The 15,777-nt window shown below is 34.8% G+C and overlaps 2 protein-coding genes and 1 long non-coding RNA gene across 3 annotated transcripts; 1 reads left to right on the top strand and 2 right to left on the bottom strand.

Moving 5' to 3' along the window:
- Positions 1-4,630: 4,630 nt before the first annotated feature.
- On the bottom strand, positions 4,631-6,610 carry LOC113769956. The gene is made up of 3 exons (XR_003468362.1): positions 6,278-6,610; positions 5,878-5,988; positions 4,631-5,652 (listed from the first exon to the last, which is right to left on the bottom strand). It is a non-coding gene; the product is annotated as an uncharacterized LOC113769956 (long non-coding RNA).
- Positions 6,611-9,752: 3,142 nt separating this feature from the next.
- Positions 9,753-10,241, bottom strand: LOC113771156. Its single transcript, XM_027315771.1, has 2 exons — positions 10,224-10,241; positions 9,753-10,148 (listed from the first exon to the last, which is right to left on the bottom strand). Exons 1-2 carry the CDS (start codon positions 10,239-10,241, stop codon positions 9,753-9,755), a joined length of 414 nt encoding a protein of 137 aa, XP_027171572.1.
- Positions 10,242-10,293: 52 nt separating this feature from the next.
- On the top strand, positions 10,294-11,133 carry LOC113771157 (ATP-dependent zinc metalloprotease FTSH, chloroplastic-like). Its single transcript, XM_027315772.1, has one exon. The coding sequence runs from the start codon at positions 10,294-10,296 to the stop codon at positions 11,131-11,133; it is 840 nt and encodes a 279-aa protein (XP_027171573.1).
- The last annotated feature ends 4,644 nt before the right edge of the window (positions 11,134-15,777 follow it).

Raw genomic sequence — 15,777 nt, forward strand, 5'->3', positions numbered from 1 at the left:
CAAAACTTGGATAAATGTTCGGTCCACAAAACAATCTAATGGGCCATATTTATTTTGGGATTCACACAATGTTTGAATCAGAGAATGTTTTGGGCTTACACAATGCCTTTGATATCCTTTTGAAAGATTTTGGCTCGAATCACATGAATACGACATCAAGTTTTGTTTGATTGAAGAGAAAAATATTTTTAACTACTGGTACATCTTATAAGTTAAGAATGGGCGCTTCTTCAACTAATGTCATCCTAAAGAACAATTGATATGGTATCAGAATGGGTGCATTTTCCTGTGATATTTTGCAAAAAAAAAAAAAAAAAAATTACGTTTTTCATAAACATATTTTTCAATTATTTTAACACATTTCGATATAACACACCCTCTGAAATTTTTTTAACAGCATGTGCGAGGTTTCAATACCTTACCCACAATTTAAAGCGGATATAAATTCCTTCTGGTGGCGAACTTTTCACTACCCCTTCGCATTTTTTGTCGGTGGCTAGCAATTAATCTTTTAAATGTCAAAGGGGGAAAAATCCAGACCTGGTCAAATTCTTCCTCAAAGTTAAATAACGAAAAAAAAAATTTGACTTGTTGACAAAAGTAGATTGCATTACCTTGTATATATATCTCCTCCGACAAAAATTAGAAAATGTGAGACATCTAGACAACTTTGACCGTTGAAGCCGTTTATAGATGGAGATTGATACCATGAGTTGCTGTTCTTGGTATTAAGCTTGGGTTTTCTAAGCTATTTCATTGACTAAGTGCAAGAAGCTTAACAGACTAAACTTGGGATAGCTCCCTTGAGGTTTCTAACAATTCACTGGCCTCTCTTGAGATTTGTAAAATCATACTTACATCCCTGAGCAAAATTGTGGGTCTAGTTATTTACATCACGTGGGGAGAAATTACTCATATACCCTAACACTAGGAGTGATACTGAACCAAGTAGCTCGACACATTTCAAGTTGTTGAACTACTTTTTGAGCTCATGAGTCGAGATCGAGCTCCAATATTTTGTACTCAAAGTCTCGATGAGTCTAATCGAGTTTTTTATAATATATATTTTTAATTTTTTTATATTTATTATTGTGAAATGTTCAATAATATCCTATATGAAAAATTATATGTAAAATATTAATTTTATTATGTGAGTTTGATGAGACTCGAATAGGCTCGATTAAATTCGATGACACTCGAATAGGCTCAATTGAACTTGATTTGACTCCATTAGATTCAATTAAACTCGAGTTTGAGATCAAGCTTGAGTAAAGTAAACTAAAGTCAAGCTTGAGTTCGAGTTTAGTGATTTTATCTACACTACTCGAGTTCGAATCAACTCAAATGCATCCCTACCTAAGACATTATGTCATATTAGAAACTAATAGCTAACGTTTGAGTAATTACACCAATTAACAGAAATAACTGTTGGAAATTTCTTTATTGATGAACAGTGACTTGCAATTACAAAATAACACTATTTGATATACCAAATGGTGTTATTTTGTAATTGACATAACTTGATAATGACCATAAATTAATTGTACACAATATGAGACAAAGGGATTTGATAGAAGAAAAAACCACAAGACAAAAGAAGGTTGTTCATGAGAAAATTTTCTTTGAAACTCTTACAACTGTGATAGTTATAAAGTAATTTCGTGAAAGTAAAGGAGAAAAGAGGGGAAAATTTAAAATTTAATTTTTTGTTCAAAATCACAAGAATTATAACAAATCTCATGTTAAGAGAGAAGACTGAGTTTTGCTAAATCTTGTGAATGTTAATGTAGTTTTGTTGCTTATTTGTGTTGTCTAATGTATTGAATATAAACTTTTTGAGCAGTAAAATGTATGTGTTAATTGTTTTTAACTTTTAATTATTTTCATTCTTTTACTAATACAACTTGGAATAATTTCAAAAATCTCCCCTAAGGTTTTTGATAATTTCACTAACCTCTCTTGAGATTTGAAAAATTACACTGATCTCCCCTGATAGAATAAGGGGCCCATTTTTTGACATCACCTAGCATGAAATTGCTCATATACCTCAACACATTATTTGAGATTAGAAACTAAAATTTGAAAATTAAGAAATTATGGCACAAATCAACAAATTAAGGGAATTATCTATTAATAGTATGAACAATAATGTGGAAGAAATAAAATGGCAGCTCGATTTGCTACACCAATTGGCACCATTTTGTGATTGACAAGACTTGACATGACCACATTTCAATCGTATAAAAAAAAGGCTTGGGTAGAATGAAGGAAGCTTAGAGGAAAGAAATAGAAAAACAAGTTTGTTCTTGAGGATTTTTCCCCTTGGTTTAGAAACTAAAGAAATGGCCTTTGTATTAGAGTAATTTCGTGGAAGTGGCTAAGAAAGGAGATAAAAAAAAGGCAAAATTGGAAGATCTTTTATGTATAAAATCACAAAAGGCAAACCCTAAATCAAGTAAACAATCTCTACTATTATCAGTTTAATATTTAAAAGTTATAATCTTAGTTGAAAATTATGAAATTTTTTGAAACAATCATAGCTACAATACACCTTGATTGATAATTGTTTACAATTGATAATTGTTTTTGCTAACATGCCTTGACTGGAATGCATAAAGGGCATTTATGGAACAAATTTTTAACTCTCTCCTAGAAGTAATTTTTTAATCATACTTTTTTAGAAATGGACTAATTTTGTTACCAAATCATAAACCTTAGGGGAGGTCAATGAAATTATCAAAAATTTTAGGGGAGGTTTCTGAAATTATCCCATACAACTTATGTACATGTATAAGTGGTATTTATGGAATAAAAATTTCATCTCTTTCCTTAAGTACTCTTTTAATGTTATTTTTTCTAACTTGGACTAATTTTGTTACCAAAACCTAAACTTCAGGAGAGGTTTGTGTAATTTTGCAAACCTTAAGGGAGGCTAGTGACATTGTTTAAAATCTCAGGGGAGGTTTCTCAAATTATCCCTCAATTTTTTGGCATAAGTTGGTATTTACCTTAGCTTGGACTCATAACAGCATCCAAAAGTTAAAATGCGTTCACTAACAAACTATATTCAGTTATTCCTATAATTAATTACTTCAAAATTGTATAGGAAAATTTTCTACTACATTTTCGTTGCTACAATTGTCAAATTTTAAGCTAATTAAGTTTTACCAAAAACGATTACACGCAAATGACAAAGCAGTAGATTTATGAAATTTTTACCGTTTCAGTTTCAACTCAACAGCTGCATTTTCTACATAATAGTTCCAATTTTCTCATGTAGGGTGTAATTGTCAACAAAATTCCTTCAAGTCCAAGTCGGCCAATCACCTAAGCAGTTGGTAGAGAGTCAAAATGAAAAAAGTTATAATAATAATAATCATAATAGCAATAAACAAATAAGAAAAACAAAAGAAAAATTTGAGCAAGTCAATGCAAAATAATTTCACTTTGAAGAAAAATTTGATTAGAGAAGTTACGGAAACCTTTGGTACAAATAACCAAATTAAAGAAGCAAATCAAAGTTTGATAATATATATGATCTCCTAAAATTTTCTAAGCCTTTTTTTTCATTTGTGTAATTTGGTCACACTTTTCATTAAACAACGTAGAAAATAGCCTATTGTCTTTAACTAAAACGTCATCATGACTACTTTTCCATTTTATGAGGTGGTTAACAATTGGACTCATAAAACACAAAGGGGGAAAATCAGGATTCAGTCAGTTATTTTTGGAGGTTCCTAGGAAGAAAGAATTTGATTTTTGGACCCAACTAGTTTGTATTTAACTTATTTACGTGTCTCCTACGACCAAAAAAAAAAAAAAGTGAGACATCTAGTGGATTTTGACCAGGATTGGAGTTCAATAATGTGGGCTAATCAGGTTATTCAGCCAAATGATTACACAAGTTCATGAAGCTCTTTATAATGTGTTACAGTAATCACAATAAAGCTTATTTTTAAAGCTCTTTCGACTATTTTTTTGAAGCTTTGGAGATCACCGACTTAATCAACGGAAATTCGAGAGTTCAAGAAATTTAAAATTTGCAACGTTTATTTTTTCAAATTTAGTTTTTACCCAAATTATAAATCATGGCTGATATTTTAATTTTACGGTGCGTTTGGTTCTACAGAATTGGAATTGAATTAGAATTAAAATTCTATAGAATTGGAATTCTATGAATTGGAATTCCAAATCATTGCAATTCTTTCGTTTGGAAAATGCATAGAATTGATATGGAATTTATTTGGAATTCCAAATTCTTTGTTTGCATGAGAGAAGAATTCATTAGGAATTAGAATTGTTTTCATGAAACATTTGCTTACATATAATTTTTCTTTTTTTTCTTTTTTCTATATAATAATTTCTTTTTTTCTTACATTTAGCTAATCTTTACTAAATATTTGAAAGAAAAAACCAATATATGCCTTTAATAATTTATTTTTTCCCACTCTCATATCAATTTCTTTGGTGAACATTTCCTTTAACATGTTTTGATCCATTATCCCTTTTTGTGAAGAAATATATCCCTGTGGCGCATGGAGGCAACATGCATCTGGCAAAGACAATTGTACACAGGAATTGTCCAATTTGTGCAACATCCAATGTCGGTCGAGGGATACACCAGAAACCATGTACCATAACCCATTCATCTATAATTTATTAACTTGCAAGTTCGTTAGTCATAACACCTACAAGTTCCAAGTCTCCATTTCACTCCCCTAACAATACAACCGAATGAAAATGCCGAAGGCCAGCATAAAAATTTGGAAGCAAAATTTAAATGCCAACACAAGTATCATTTTCTGACTTGCATGTCCAATCAGACTCGACAAATAACACTTCTTAACCAATCTCTAGTATGATGTGAAATGAGCTCAACAAGCATCTGGATAGCATGAAAAAAACAAAAAAAAAAAAACAGCAACATTGATCACCACATAGGTTCATGCAGCTCAAGGACAAGTCCTTCACCGGTATCTCAAAGTCGATGGATTCCTTCCATAGTAACTGTGGAATGTCTAATGCAGGTTGCTGAATTGCAAGCTCAGAGATGGATCTTGCTCGCTCTGTTTCACCCAAAAATCTTTCCTATTCGGCATAGCTGTTCTACGCATATCAATTCCCAGGTGACGCATATCAATTCTGAGGTGACCACTCCAGATACTTATCATATATATAGCTTATCGAATAAAGCATTCATTACGGCGGTGTAGGCTGCTGTCTTCCATGCACATTTACCATCCAATTTGTTTCCTTGGTTCATTTGGTCAATAAAACAGGTGCCCATTACACGATCCATATCAGGAGTCCAAGTGAAATACCCTTTGCCTTTCCCTTTTGACTGAGATGTTGTTTCAGATGCCATATCTGAGGCAAATATGCACCAGAAAAACATCACAATGTCATGTTCTTAAGAATAGATTCAGCAGCCACTGCATTATAGAACTAAAAGTGAGAGGCAAATAGGCACCTAAAAAATCCATACATATGTTAAATGAAGAACTTATGCTGACTTATCTGGACGGAATCTTTTTGCAAAAGTAATTTGGAGATGTTGCTGAGATCATCACTTATGTGCACAAAATTGTTTGGAGATGTCCTAAATTTATTCTAGTGACTTAAAGCTTCGGCTGGTAAGGATTTTCCAGCACACTGCAACAAAAGAAAGAAACAGAAAAGTCCCGACAAAGCTTTCTTTCTAAAAACAAGACTAATTGGCTACGAGAAACATCAGAATCCTTCTAAAGCCTTCTATGAGTCTCATCAAAAGGAAAGATTTGATGAGACTTCAATATAATTTAACTCACAAGACAGGAGTAGCGAAAGGAGGAGAAAAATAAGCGAAGTATGTAAATAGGGAGAGTTAAAGACGCTTACCAAGCAGCTCTTTCGCCTTTTTGTTGGGAATCTGGGAAGAAACCAGGAAGTTTCTGCAGCTTCAAGATGAACTGAGGTGCCCAGAAATGCCTACGGAGGCCCAGATAAAAACTGCAAAAGAAAAAAGGCGGTCACAGATCTTATGGCAGTAGAACTCGGATAGAAGTGCCCCAACAAAAAATTTGCAATTACGACTTTCAATCTCCAACCGAATTCGATCCCAAACACAAACTTCTAAAACATACAAAAATATGCGAACGACTTCCCGATTCCGATCTTAGTTCAGAACTGATATGACGGATGAAATGAAAGCTTGAATACTTAAATCTAATCGATTCAAACGAAAATAACAACGGATTCAGAGGTCCGTAGATTATACGTATACAGATACATGACTAACCCGTTTGAGCGGAGGCTGGAATGGTTATGGTGAACAGTATCGAGGCCTGAAATGATGACTTGGAGAGATCTAGGCTTGTTTGCTTTGCTGGGTGCAATTTGGTTCGGCAATTCTCGATCCCTCTGGGTGTCTCACAAGCATTATCCTTCCTGGGTGTCTCACAAGCCCTAAATGTGTCTGAAATTTGGGGTGGACAGTGGCGAGAGTGGCGAAGGATGGAGGAAGTGGCCAGAGAAATGGAAGGCAGGGGGGAGACGGTGGTGGGAAAGGTAACGTATTAGGATTGCAGGTGGAAGTGATGGTGGAGAGCAGAGCCCTAGAGGCTGAGGAAAATGGTGAGTTAGACGGGAAGAAAGGGGTGTCAATATCTTTTGACCCGATTTTAATTTTTGACCCATACTAGATCCGCGCGTGGACCCGTTTAATTGTGGAATTGGAATTGGAATTCTTTGGTCCAGCCAAAGAATTGGAACCATGGAATTCGATCGATTTAGAATTGTAATTCAATTCTAATTCTACAGGAAAGGTAGTACCCAAACACAAGAATTGTAATTGGAGCTCCAATTTCAATTCTACACTCCAATTCTACAGGGAACCAAACGTACCCTTAGTGTTTTTGGATAATGACATTAAAAATTTTTCAATTTTCATAATTAGCAGAATATTGAAGACGTCTTAGACAACGAATACGAGTATATTTATTTTGCCGATTTAGACTTTCAATTGCATGTATTCTAGTTATTGTACCCTTGATATATTCATAATTACTTTGAATTTGACTTGGTCTTTTGTTGAAAATCAGTTAACCATATTCTAATTTTCTTGTCTGCTACTTCCGGTCTACATGATAATAGCTACAGGCAGGATTAATTGGTCTCGGCCACCGATTTCTACGCATTTACGGCTCGTGCATTCTCTAAATGTACGTAAATTTAAAATCTGGATTTTGAAATTAGACTAGAATATGATTACTATACAACTCGTGACAATCGCACGATTAAGATAGAAAAATTGTAATATTTTTAAACATAATGGGTCATGAAGTGGTTCTCTGTAACACGGTAGACAAATAGATGTTAAGATTTAATTGGAGATTAGGTCTATATGTCCCCAACTTTTTGTAAATTACTAAACAGTTAGGGATTTATGCAAAAATTAAAAAAAAAATACAATTAGACTGAGACCTGTTTGATAACCTAATTCAACACTTAAATTTAATGGATTTAGATCTTAGTATGTTCATATGCATTTAATAACTAAAAATTGAACATCTGAATTAATTAAATGACACTGAATTTTCTGAACAAAATTTGCTTCCAAAAATAAGCGATACGTTATTTACTTATTACTTATTATAATATACAATCAAATTTATCAAATTTAATTTTTAACAATTGAATAAGTTAATAAATTCAGATTTCAATTTTAAAATTTAAGACTTTAGTTTTATAAAACGCGCCCTGAGTAAACTTGGGATTAGCTCCATTTTTTTTTTCTTGTTTAATATAAGTCGGCGTTGACCTTAACTTTCTTTGATGTTAAACTTCCATTGAGTCAACACTGCATTCAATAGTTCATATGACTAATTACATAGGAAAATATTATTGTATTGTACTACTTTTTTGTTACTGCAAAATTGTCAAGTCAAAAGTTTTACAAAACAGAAACTCGTGGTTTTACGAAAACATTTTGTCCTGTAGGATTGATATTACAGTTTAGGATAATTCCAACAACTATCATCCTCAATCTGGATCTTTTCTTTGATCATTACATCATTCTTATATCCTAATATGACAAAAAAAATCAAATGCTGGTTTAGTTTCACATCCTATAAAAAGGGTCCCATTGTTACCCTATGTATTTCACCAGATCAAAAGAAGCATTTTCTACATAATTTCACCAATTCATCCCTTATAATATTTTTACAATATTCTCAATCAGATGCAGTCTAATTTTTTTTTTTTTTTTTTGTCAAAAGGTGCAATCTAATTTTTTTTTTTTGTCAAAAAAAAGGACCTGGCCCCACTTCAGGCCCCAACCCTTATTCGGGTTGTTGGGTTACCCCATTTTCGTTACTGGGACTCGAACCGGTGACCTACGGGATACTACCGCATGTGGTCACCGGCTGAGCTACCCAGGAAGGGCAAAAGGTGCAATCTAATTGGATAGTCATATTTGTGGCTGATTTAGTCACGTGCATTTCACATGGTTCTGTCAAGTGACGAAACCGTCCCCACAAAAATCAGTTTTTGTCATGGCCGAAAAAAATAAGCAAATGAAGTGACCTGAATGTGACATGATTTTTAACAATATATGTGTATCATTTATCCAATTCATCAAAGATTCGAGCAACAAATCCATTATGAAAATGCTTGAAATGATAAGAAGAATTCTTTAGTTTGTCAAGCAAGCAACTAGGTCATTTCGTTTATTGGTGGATTATCCTCCCAATAATAAAGGGCAAATTGGTCACTTCATTTACATATTTTTCCTTGCCACACCAATTACTAATTTTTTTGGGGATAATTTGGTCACTTCATAGAATCATGTGAGCTACACGTGACTAAATCAGCTACAAGTTGGGTTGTCTAATCCCATCGCATCTAATTCAGCATATTGTAATAACTTAGGGGATTGATCGGTGCAATTCAGCCTTAGAGGTGGGAAAAATTGTAAGTAAGAAGTTTTGCGTCCTAACATGCAAATGAACTTCTCTTTTAGGAAAATTTGCCTATGTGCAAGAAATAATAATATCTTACCATTTTGACAAGAATCTGCAAGAAATAAGTATATATTCACTTTGAAAATAGATGAAAGAAATTCTTTTTTTTTTTTTTTGGTTTAGAGGAAATAAAATTTTGAACACAAACACCAAGAAATTCGTGGCTGCAATTCAGCAAATTCCATGCATGTTTGTCTGCCCTCGTACCACTTTCCTCGTTCTTACACAAACCCCATGCACATTTGCTATTGTGCGCACCATTTCCGCAATAAAACGTGGAATTTTTGCAGTCTAAAATTGAACATTCCACGGTTATCAACAGTAGACATACTCATTTTTTATTTGTAAGTTTTGTAGTGAATTATTTTCCTACTTTTGGAATAGTGAAACATTCTTCATCATTCTTCTGGTTTTTATGTTTTTTTTTGGGAAAAATGCACTTTTCATCCTCAAAGTTTGGACTGTTGACCAATTTCATCCTCAAAGTTTCACCAAAACACATTTCATCCTCAAAGTTATGTAATTTTGGCCAATTAAAGACAAATGACGGGAAATAGAGAAATTGGCGTTAGACCCAACTGAAAACCCAACAAAAAATGGGTTAAACCGAATGGAGCCTTTTTTTGACGGAACAAAAATTATTGCAACGGATGAAAACCAACATTCTTCTCCTTCTTCCCTCTGCATTTCAACCCGAAAATTTTTTACCCAATCTCTGGATTTCTTAGGCGCTTGCAAATGCCAAATCCAGTTTTAGGGCTCATTTACTTGGTGGAGGATGATTTCCACCACATCCCCATCCCCAACACCCACCTTGGTTTCTTCCTCCTCCACCTCCACCTCCACCTCCCCATCCCCAACCTTCTCCTTCACCCCCTCCACCACCACTACCTCCTCCTCCTCCATTACCGCCGCCGCCACCACCACTACCACCACTCCCACTTCCCCAACCATGGCCTCCACCATTTCAGCCACCACCACCACTGTCAGCACCTCCGCCACCACTACCTCTTCTTCTACCGCATGTATGTTTCCTCTCCTTTTCCTCCTTCCACTACCACTTCCACCGCCTCCAATTCCACATCCACTGCCACCGCCACCATCGCCGCCGCCACCCCCTCCTCCTCCACTACCTCCATAGTGCGCAACCTGATTGCCATTTACTTCCACAACTTGCTTACCTGAAACTCCCCAAGCTCACAAAAAGAAAGACTCGAACTTTACACTGAAAACTGCCAGCATAGAGGAGTAGTAAGCCTCAACTGCGTCTGATTCAACCAATTGAACTTCCCCTATGGCTTCTTCCACAGCCTCCAACTTCTTGGGTACTCAAATCTTCCTCTCACCTCCGACCCCAAAAACAACTAAATCTTTGCCCAGAAAATTTCTAGTTCCCCAATCAATCCTTGGAGGGAAAAAATCCAATAGTATTTCACAATCCTTGAAGGATATTCCATCAAAAGCCACACTAGCTGCTCTACTATTTTCCTCAATCAACCCACGAGCTTTAGCCGTGGATAACACTGCCCCGCCAACTCTGCCTCCGGTAATTCAAGCCGAAGCCCCACAACCCAGTCCTTCAAACCCATCTCCCTTTTCCCAAAATCTGATCTTGAATGCCTCACAGCCCCAAGCTCAGCCCTCTACTGACCTCCCAGAGGGGTCCCAGTGGCGGTACAGTGAATTCTTGAATGCTGTCAAGAAGGGTAAAGTGGAGAGGGTAAGGTTCGGCAAAGACGGTAGTGCCCTTCAGCTCACCGCCGTGGATGGCCGCAGAGCTACTGTAATTGTGCCTAATGACCCCGACTTGATTGACATTTTGGCAATGAACGGAGTTGACATTTCAGTTTCTGAGGGTGATTCTGGCAATGGTCTGTTTAATTTTATTGGGAATTTGCTTTTCCCATTTCTCGCTTTTGCTGGCTTGTTCTTCCTTTTCCGGCGGGCTCAGGGAGGACCCGGTGGGCCTGGTGGTCTCGGCGGGCCTATGGATTTCGGCAGGTCCAAGTCAAAGTTTCAGGAGGTTCCTGAGACTGGTGTTGACGATTTCCACTCCCATTTCCCCAACCACCGCCTCCTCCATTTCCACCACCGCCTCCTCCCCCACCCGAAAACAATAGATGGGATTATCTGAGGATGGGTGGAGAGATTGTGAAATATGGATATGATATCGAGCTTAGCCTGCACGCTTAGATTCTGGAAACGCGTTTTTCTGCCAATTGGGAATTCAGGGATCTAACCAGGATTGGGATAGCCCCAGATGCCGTGACTGCTAGCTTATTAGCGGAGCAAAAAGAAAGAACCAAGAGGGTTGCTGCTGCAAGGTCAATCAATGACTTTTTTTGGCATTGAATGATCTCCAACAATACTGGTATGGCACCAGAATTTGCAATTCAGATCTTGTTTCTGCAAAATCACAACAAAATTAGATGGGGAACAATTCTACAGCCAATGCCTTCGGATGCAACTTCAAAAACTGCAAATTTTAACTGATGCTAACTTCTGTGTTAGTTTGGTTGCAAGTTTACCAAGTTCTCTGGCAGCTTAAATCTGAGCCTCCCGTTCATTAGATAGAAGGGCTTCCACCATCACGTCTTCCATGGTTGGAAGCCCTCTATCCCCCTCAGTCATTTCTCAACTCTCTTTATGTGAATTTAAAAAAAAAAAAAGAAATTTAGTATTTGATTGCTTCAAGGTGGTGTAAGGTTTGGCTTTTGGGAAAAAAATTTTGGGGTTGCGAAAAGGCAGAGGGAAGAAGGAGAAGAATGTTGGTTTTCATCCGTTGCAATAATTTTTGTTCCGTCAAAAAAAGGCTCCATTCGGTTTAACCCATTTTTTGTTGGGTTTTCAGTTGGGTCTAACGCCAATTTCTCTATTTCCCGTCATTTGTCTTTAATTGGCCAAAATTACATAACTTTGAGGATGAAATGTGTTTTGGTGAAACTTTGAGGATGAAATTGGTCAACAGTCCAAACTTTGAGGATGAAAAGTGCATTTTTCCCTTTTTTTTTTTATGGAATATGATGAAAGATGGGGTCCAATTTTTTGCCACCTAGGACCATCTCTAAGCTTTGAAGATGAAAAATGTAATTGAAGTCAAATCATACATTTGCATATATATGTTCCTATCAATCTTTTCAAATAGTAAAATATTTCTGTATTCACTTATTTCAAATTTAGAATTTTAGATAGCACGTTGTTTCCTGCCATTGACAAAGAAAATACAACAATAAGAAGCTTATACAAACAAGTAATAACTCCATTGAATTTTATCTCCAAGGAAGGATTGATTATATTTTGCAAAAGCAGAAAGAAGTCTTTCAAGTTAGGGCTACTCACATCTTCCTCCACTGAAGTTTGGTTAAATTATGAAATCCATCCGATAATTTGGCCAAATTATAGTCAAACCCCTTGAATGGCAAAACATTTATCAAAGACCCCCTCATGTTAATTGCCGCTAGAAATAATTCTTGCATAAGGAAAATATATGTCTAAAAGTCCCAAAATGCTCTTTTATAAATTGAGTTGACAAAATTTACCTCTTTTGAGGTTTGTCTAAATTTTTTCTCTTCCAAGGGATGTCCAATGAGCCCTATAGTCTATCCAAATGAGTCCAGTGCTTTAAATAGCCAAACTTCTATTAAATAAACATTTTCTCACTAGTTAATTGCATCAATTCAACAAAAAATTTGTTAAAAATCCCAAGAAACCCCTTAATTACCAATCTTTTTTTCCCAGCCATTCTTTGATTTTGCTTAGGTTATAGCTAATGTAAGAAAAATCTAATCATATGGTATCATAAATAATAATGTTTTGATCATCGTTGCAATTTCTTTAGCTTTCACAATTACATTTTTATATTAAATGTCATTTTGCTGTGTCAATATACAAATAGTTACTTTTTTCTCAAAAAGAAAATTAATTATTAATTTCAAATCCACCTTTAAGCATTAAATCTCAAAATTTTGTATGAAGACTCCCATTGAAAAAGAAGTTAAACCAAAAAAACTTATATACCTAGCTAAATTTAATATTATTATGTATAAAACCATGTATTCTAGCTAAATTTTGTTATCAAATACTAAATTATATATTTAAGTATAATGAATAATTGTTATGTGAAAAAAGTGGGTTGAAAAAAATGTTAAAGTGGCTAAAATAAGCCAAAGGCAGAAATTTTCTCAATGTTTATTTCTTAATAGTTAGTAATTGATTGTTTCCCTTTAATTTGGATTTCTTTTTTCTTGGATCACCTTTTTTTCTTTTGTAAGTACGAGATCTTGAATTCAAGATCTCCTACTTATAACCCCTCGCTCCATACCATCGTACCCAACCCTCCCCTCCCCTCCTTCTTGGATCACATTAATTTGCTTCTTATAAATAATTGGCTATGTGTCATTTCTCTATCTCCATTAGTTTGGTTGGTGCAGCCAATCACAAGGGGGGTTAACCGTAATTTTGTCAAATCACAAGGTTTGTTTCATAATTTAGCCAAACCTTCGGATGGTAGATGTAACTAACCCTTCAAGTTAGCCTCCAAATTTGCAATCTTCAATGTGTGATAAACAGAAGAAACTACAAAAGAATTTTTTTTTGGACAAAACCACAAAAGAATTAAATTCAGTTTCCGATCGTGTTATTGGTATAGTTAAATGCATAGAAAATAGCAGACTTATTTTTTCAACATTTTGCCTTTGATATGTTGATTACTAGGACCACGATTTTTCTTGTTTTACTTCTTTGGGATAACATACTTCAAAGTCATATTCAGTGGGTTGGTGATGGTCTGCTAAGAAAACATGTTTGAAAACACATATTTATAGCATCATTAATTCCTCATATAACGCGCAAATTTACGCGCATGCATCTGCAAGACTACATGGTAGTCCGGTATTTAACGGAAAGTCAACTTTCTTTACAACCATGTGTGCTTGTTTCATATGCTGACCTTGCAACTCGTTCACAACCATATGCAGTAAAGACAGTTGCCAAAAAAAAAAAAAATTTGTAAGGATTTAATATCAAATGATCGAAAACTCTAGTAAAACTTTTGATGAAATTTAGCCTGTTTCTAACAAATATGTTAATATGTTGGCCCCATTTGGTAAATGACTTTTTTAGGTATTTGTCTAAAATTTTTTAAAGTGTGTAAATTTTTGGATATTTTAAAATGTATAATTTAAAAATTTTGAGAAACTTTTTAAGATTACTGTAGATAAAATTATTAAAAAACTTGTAGCATATAAACTTGACTAAAAACTTGTTTACCAAATGGGCCCGTTGTTATCTCGGAAGTTTTCTCCAAATATAACTAAACATGGAACCGGCGCATTAATTAGTTCAACCATGTGGATCAGATTTGCTTGGTTGACAAATATGAAAGTAGCTCTCCAAGACATTATGGCACTGCTTTTTGTTATACTGTTTTAAGGAGCAGAAAAGGTTTTCTTATAGTACTATGTAAAGCCAAATTCAGCAAATTCAACGCAAGTACTGAGGATTCATTTGAAAAATATCTGCGTGACATCTAGGTTCACATGTCCCTTCTATTTTGTAATCAGGGCTGCAACCACACCATGTTTTTCATGATTCAGATCGGACCAGATCACCTCGGTCTAATATTGTCTGTTCATTTCAAAATTAAAATAATTTAAAATGAGCTGTCTAAATCGGACAGAACTGATGTCATTTGATTTGGACTGTGAAAGACTCTACCTAAAAGCACAGAAGTCCCAATTTTGGCATTTTGTAGCCACATTTCCATTAATATGTTCCAAGCCGTGGAAAAGGAAAAAATATTTTGAGTGTGTTTGAATAGAAGATTATTTGGGATAATTTTTTTTTAAAAAAAATATTATAGCACTTTTTTGATGTGACGTATGTGAGATAAAAAGGTGATTGACAAATGTGTTGATTATACAAGCAAGTCAGTATGTGTAAATAAAGTATAAATAATAATGTGCCTTTTCTCAGGTGAAGCAAATCTATTGGTAATTTAGTAGAAATAAGGGTTGACAAAATCCATCAAATCTTAATCTAAACACTTCTAAAAAAAATGGAAATAAATAAGTCTCCTGGTATATATGGTACAGGCAGTTTTTAAATAATGTGCCTTTTCTCAGGTGAAGCAAATCTATTGGTAATTTAGTAGAACTATTTCCCACCTTAGCGGTGTAAAGACTTCACAAAAACGAACTCGGATGCATGACACATAAACTTTATTCAAATTTTGATTTTTATGTTTTGTTCACGTAATATATCATTCCCCCTTGTGTAAAGAAATATTTACACTATCTGTTTATAAAACATTACTTTAGCACAGAAAATGCACTCTTCTTTCATAAACCATAGTAGGTCAAGATCTGTGTATAAGGCAATACCTAGTCCTTAAGATGGTAACCCTTTTTTTTTTTTTTTTTTTTGGTGGTTTGTTATGAAGAGATCTGTCTGGGGAGCTGATGTAGCTCTAGAATTGGATTCGAAAAAGAGAGAAAGGACAGAACAAAAAAAAATCAAATTGGCTTCGCAACTTGTAAATAGCCTGATATCTTATGAACAAGGATTTGACCAACACATTATGTTGACCCAAAAGAAAAACATACAAGAAGTTACAATCTTTTTTTTTTTTGTTCTAAAGAAGTTACACATTTTGTTCTAGGACGCCTCTCTTTTACCAGCTGTTTAAATATTTAATAATTCTTGAAAAGATCTAACTAACCAGTGCCCTAAGACCACTGCTTAGATAAAAGTGAAGCACCAAATGTTAGTTTTGGAGGCC

The sequence above is a fragment of the Coffea eugenioides genome, chromosome 5 (assembly GCF_003713205.1).
Source record: "Coffea eugenioides isolate CCC68of chromosome 5, Ceug_1.0, whole genome shotgun sequence".
Lineage (NCBI taxonomy): Eukaryota > Viridiplantae > Streptophyta > Magnoliopsida > Gentianales > Rubiaceae > Coffea > Coffea eugenioides.

Excerpts from the sequence above, each read along its gene's own strand:
- LOC113771157 (XM_027315772.1), top strand. The coding sequence starts at position 10,294 with ATGGCTTCTTCCACAGCCTCCAACTTCTTGGGTACTCAAATCTTCCTC.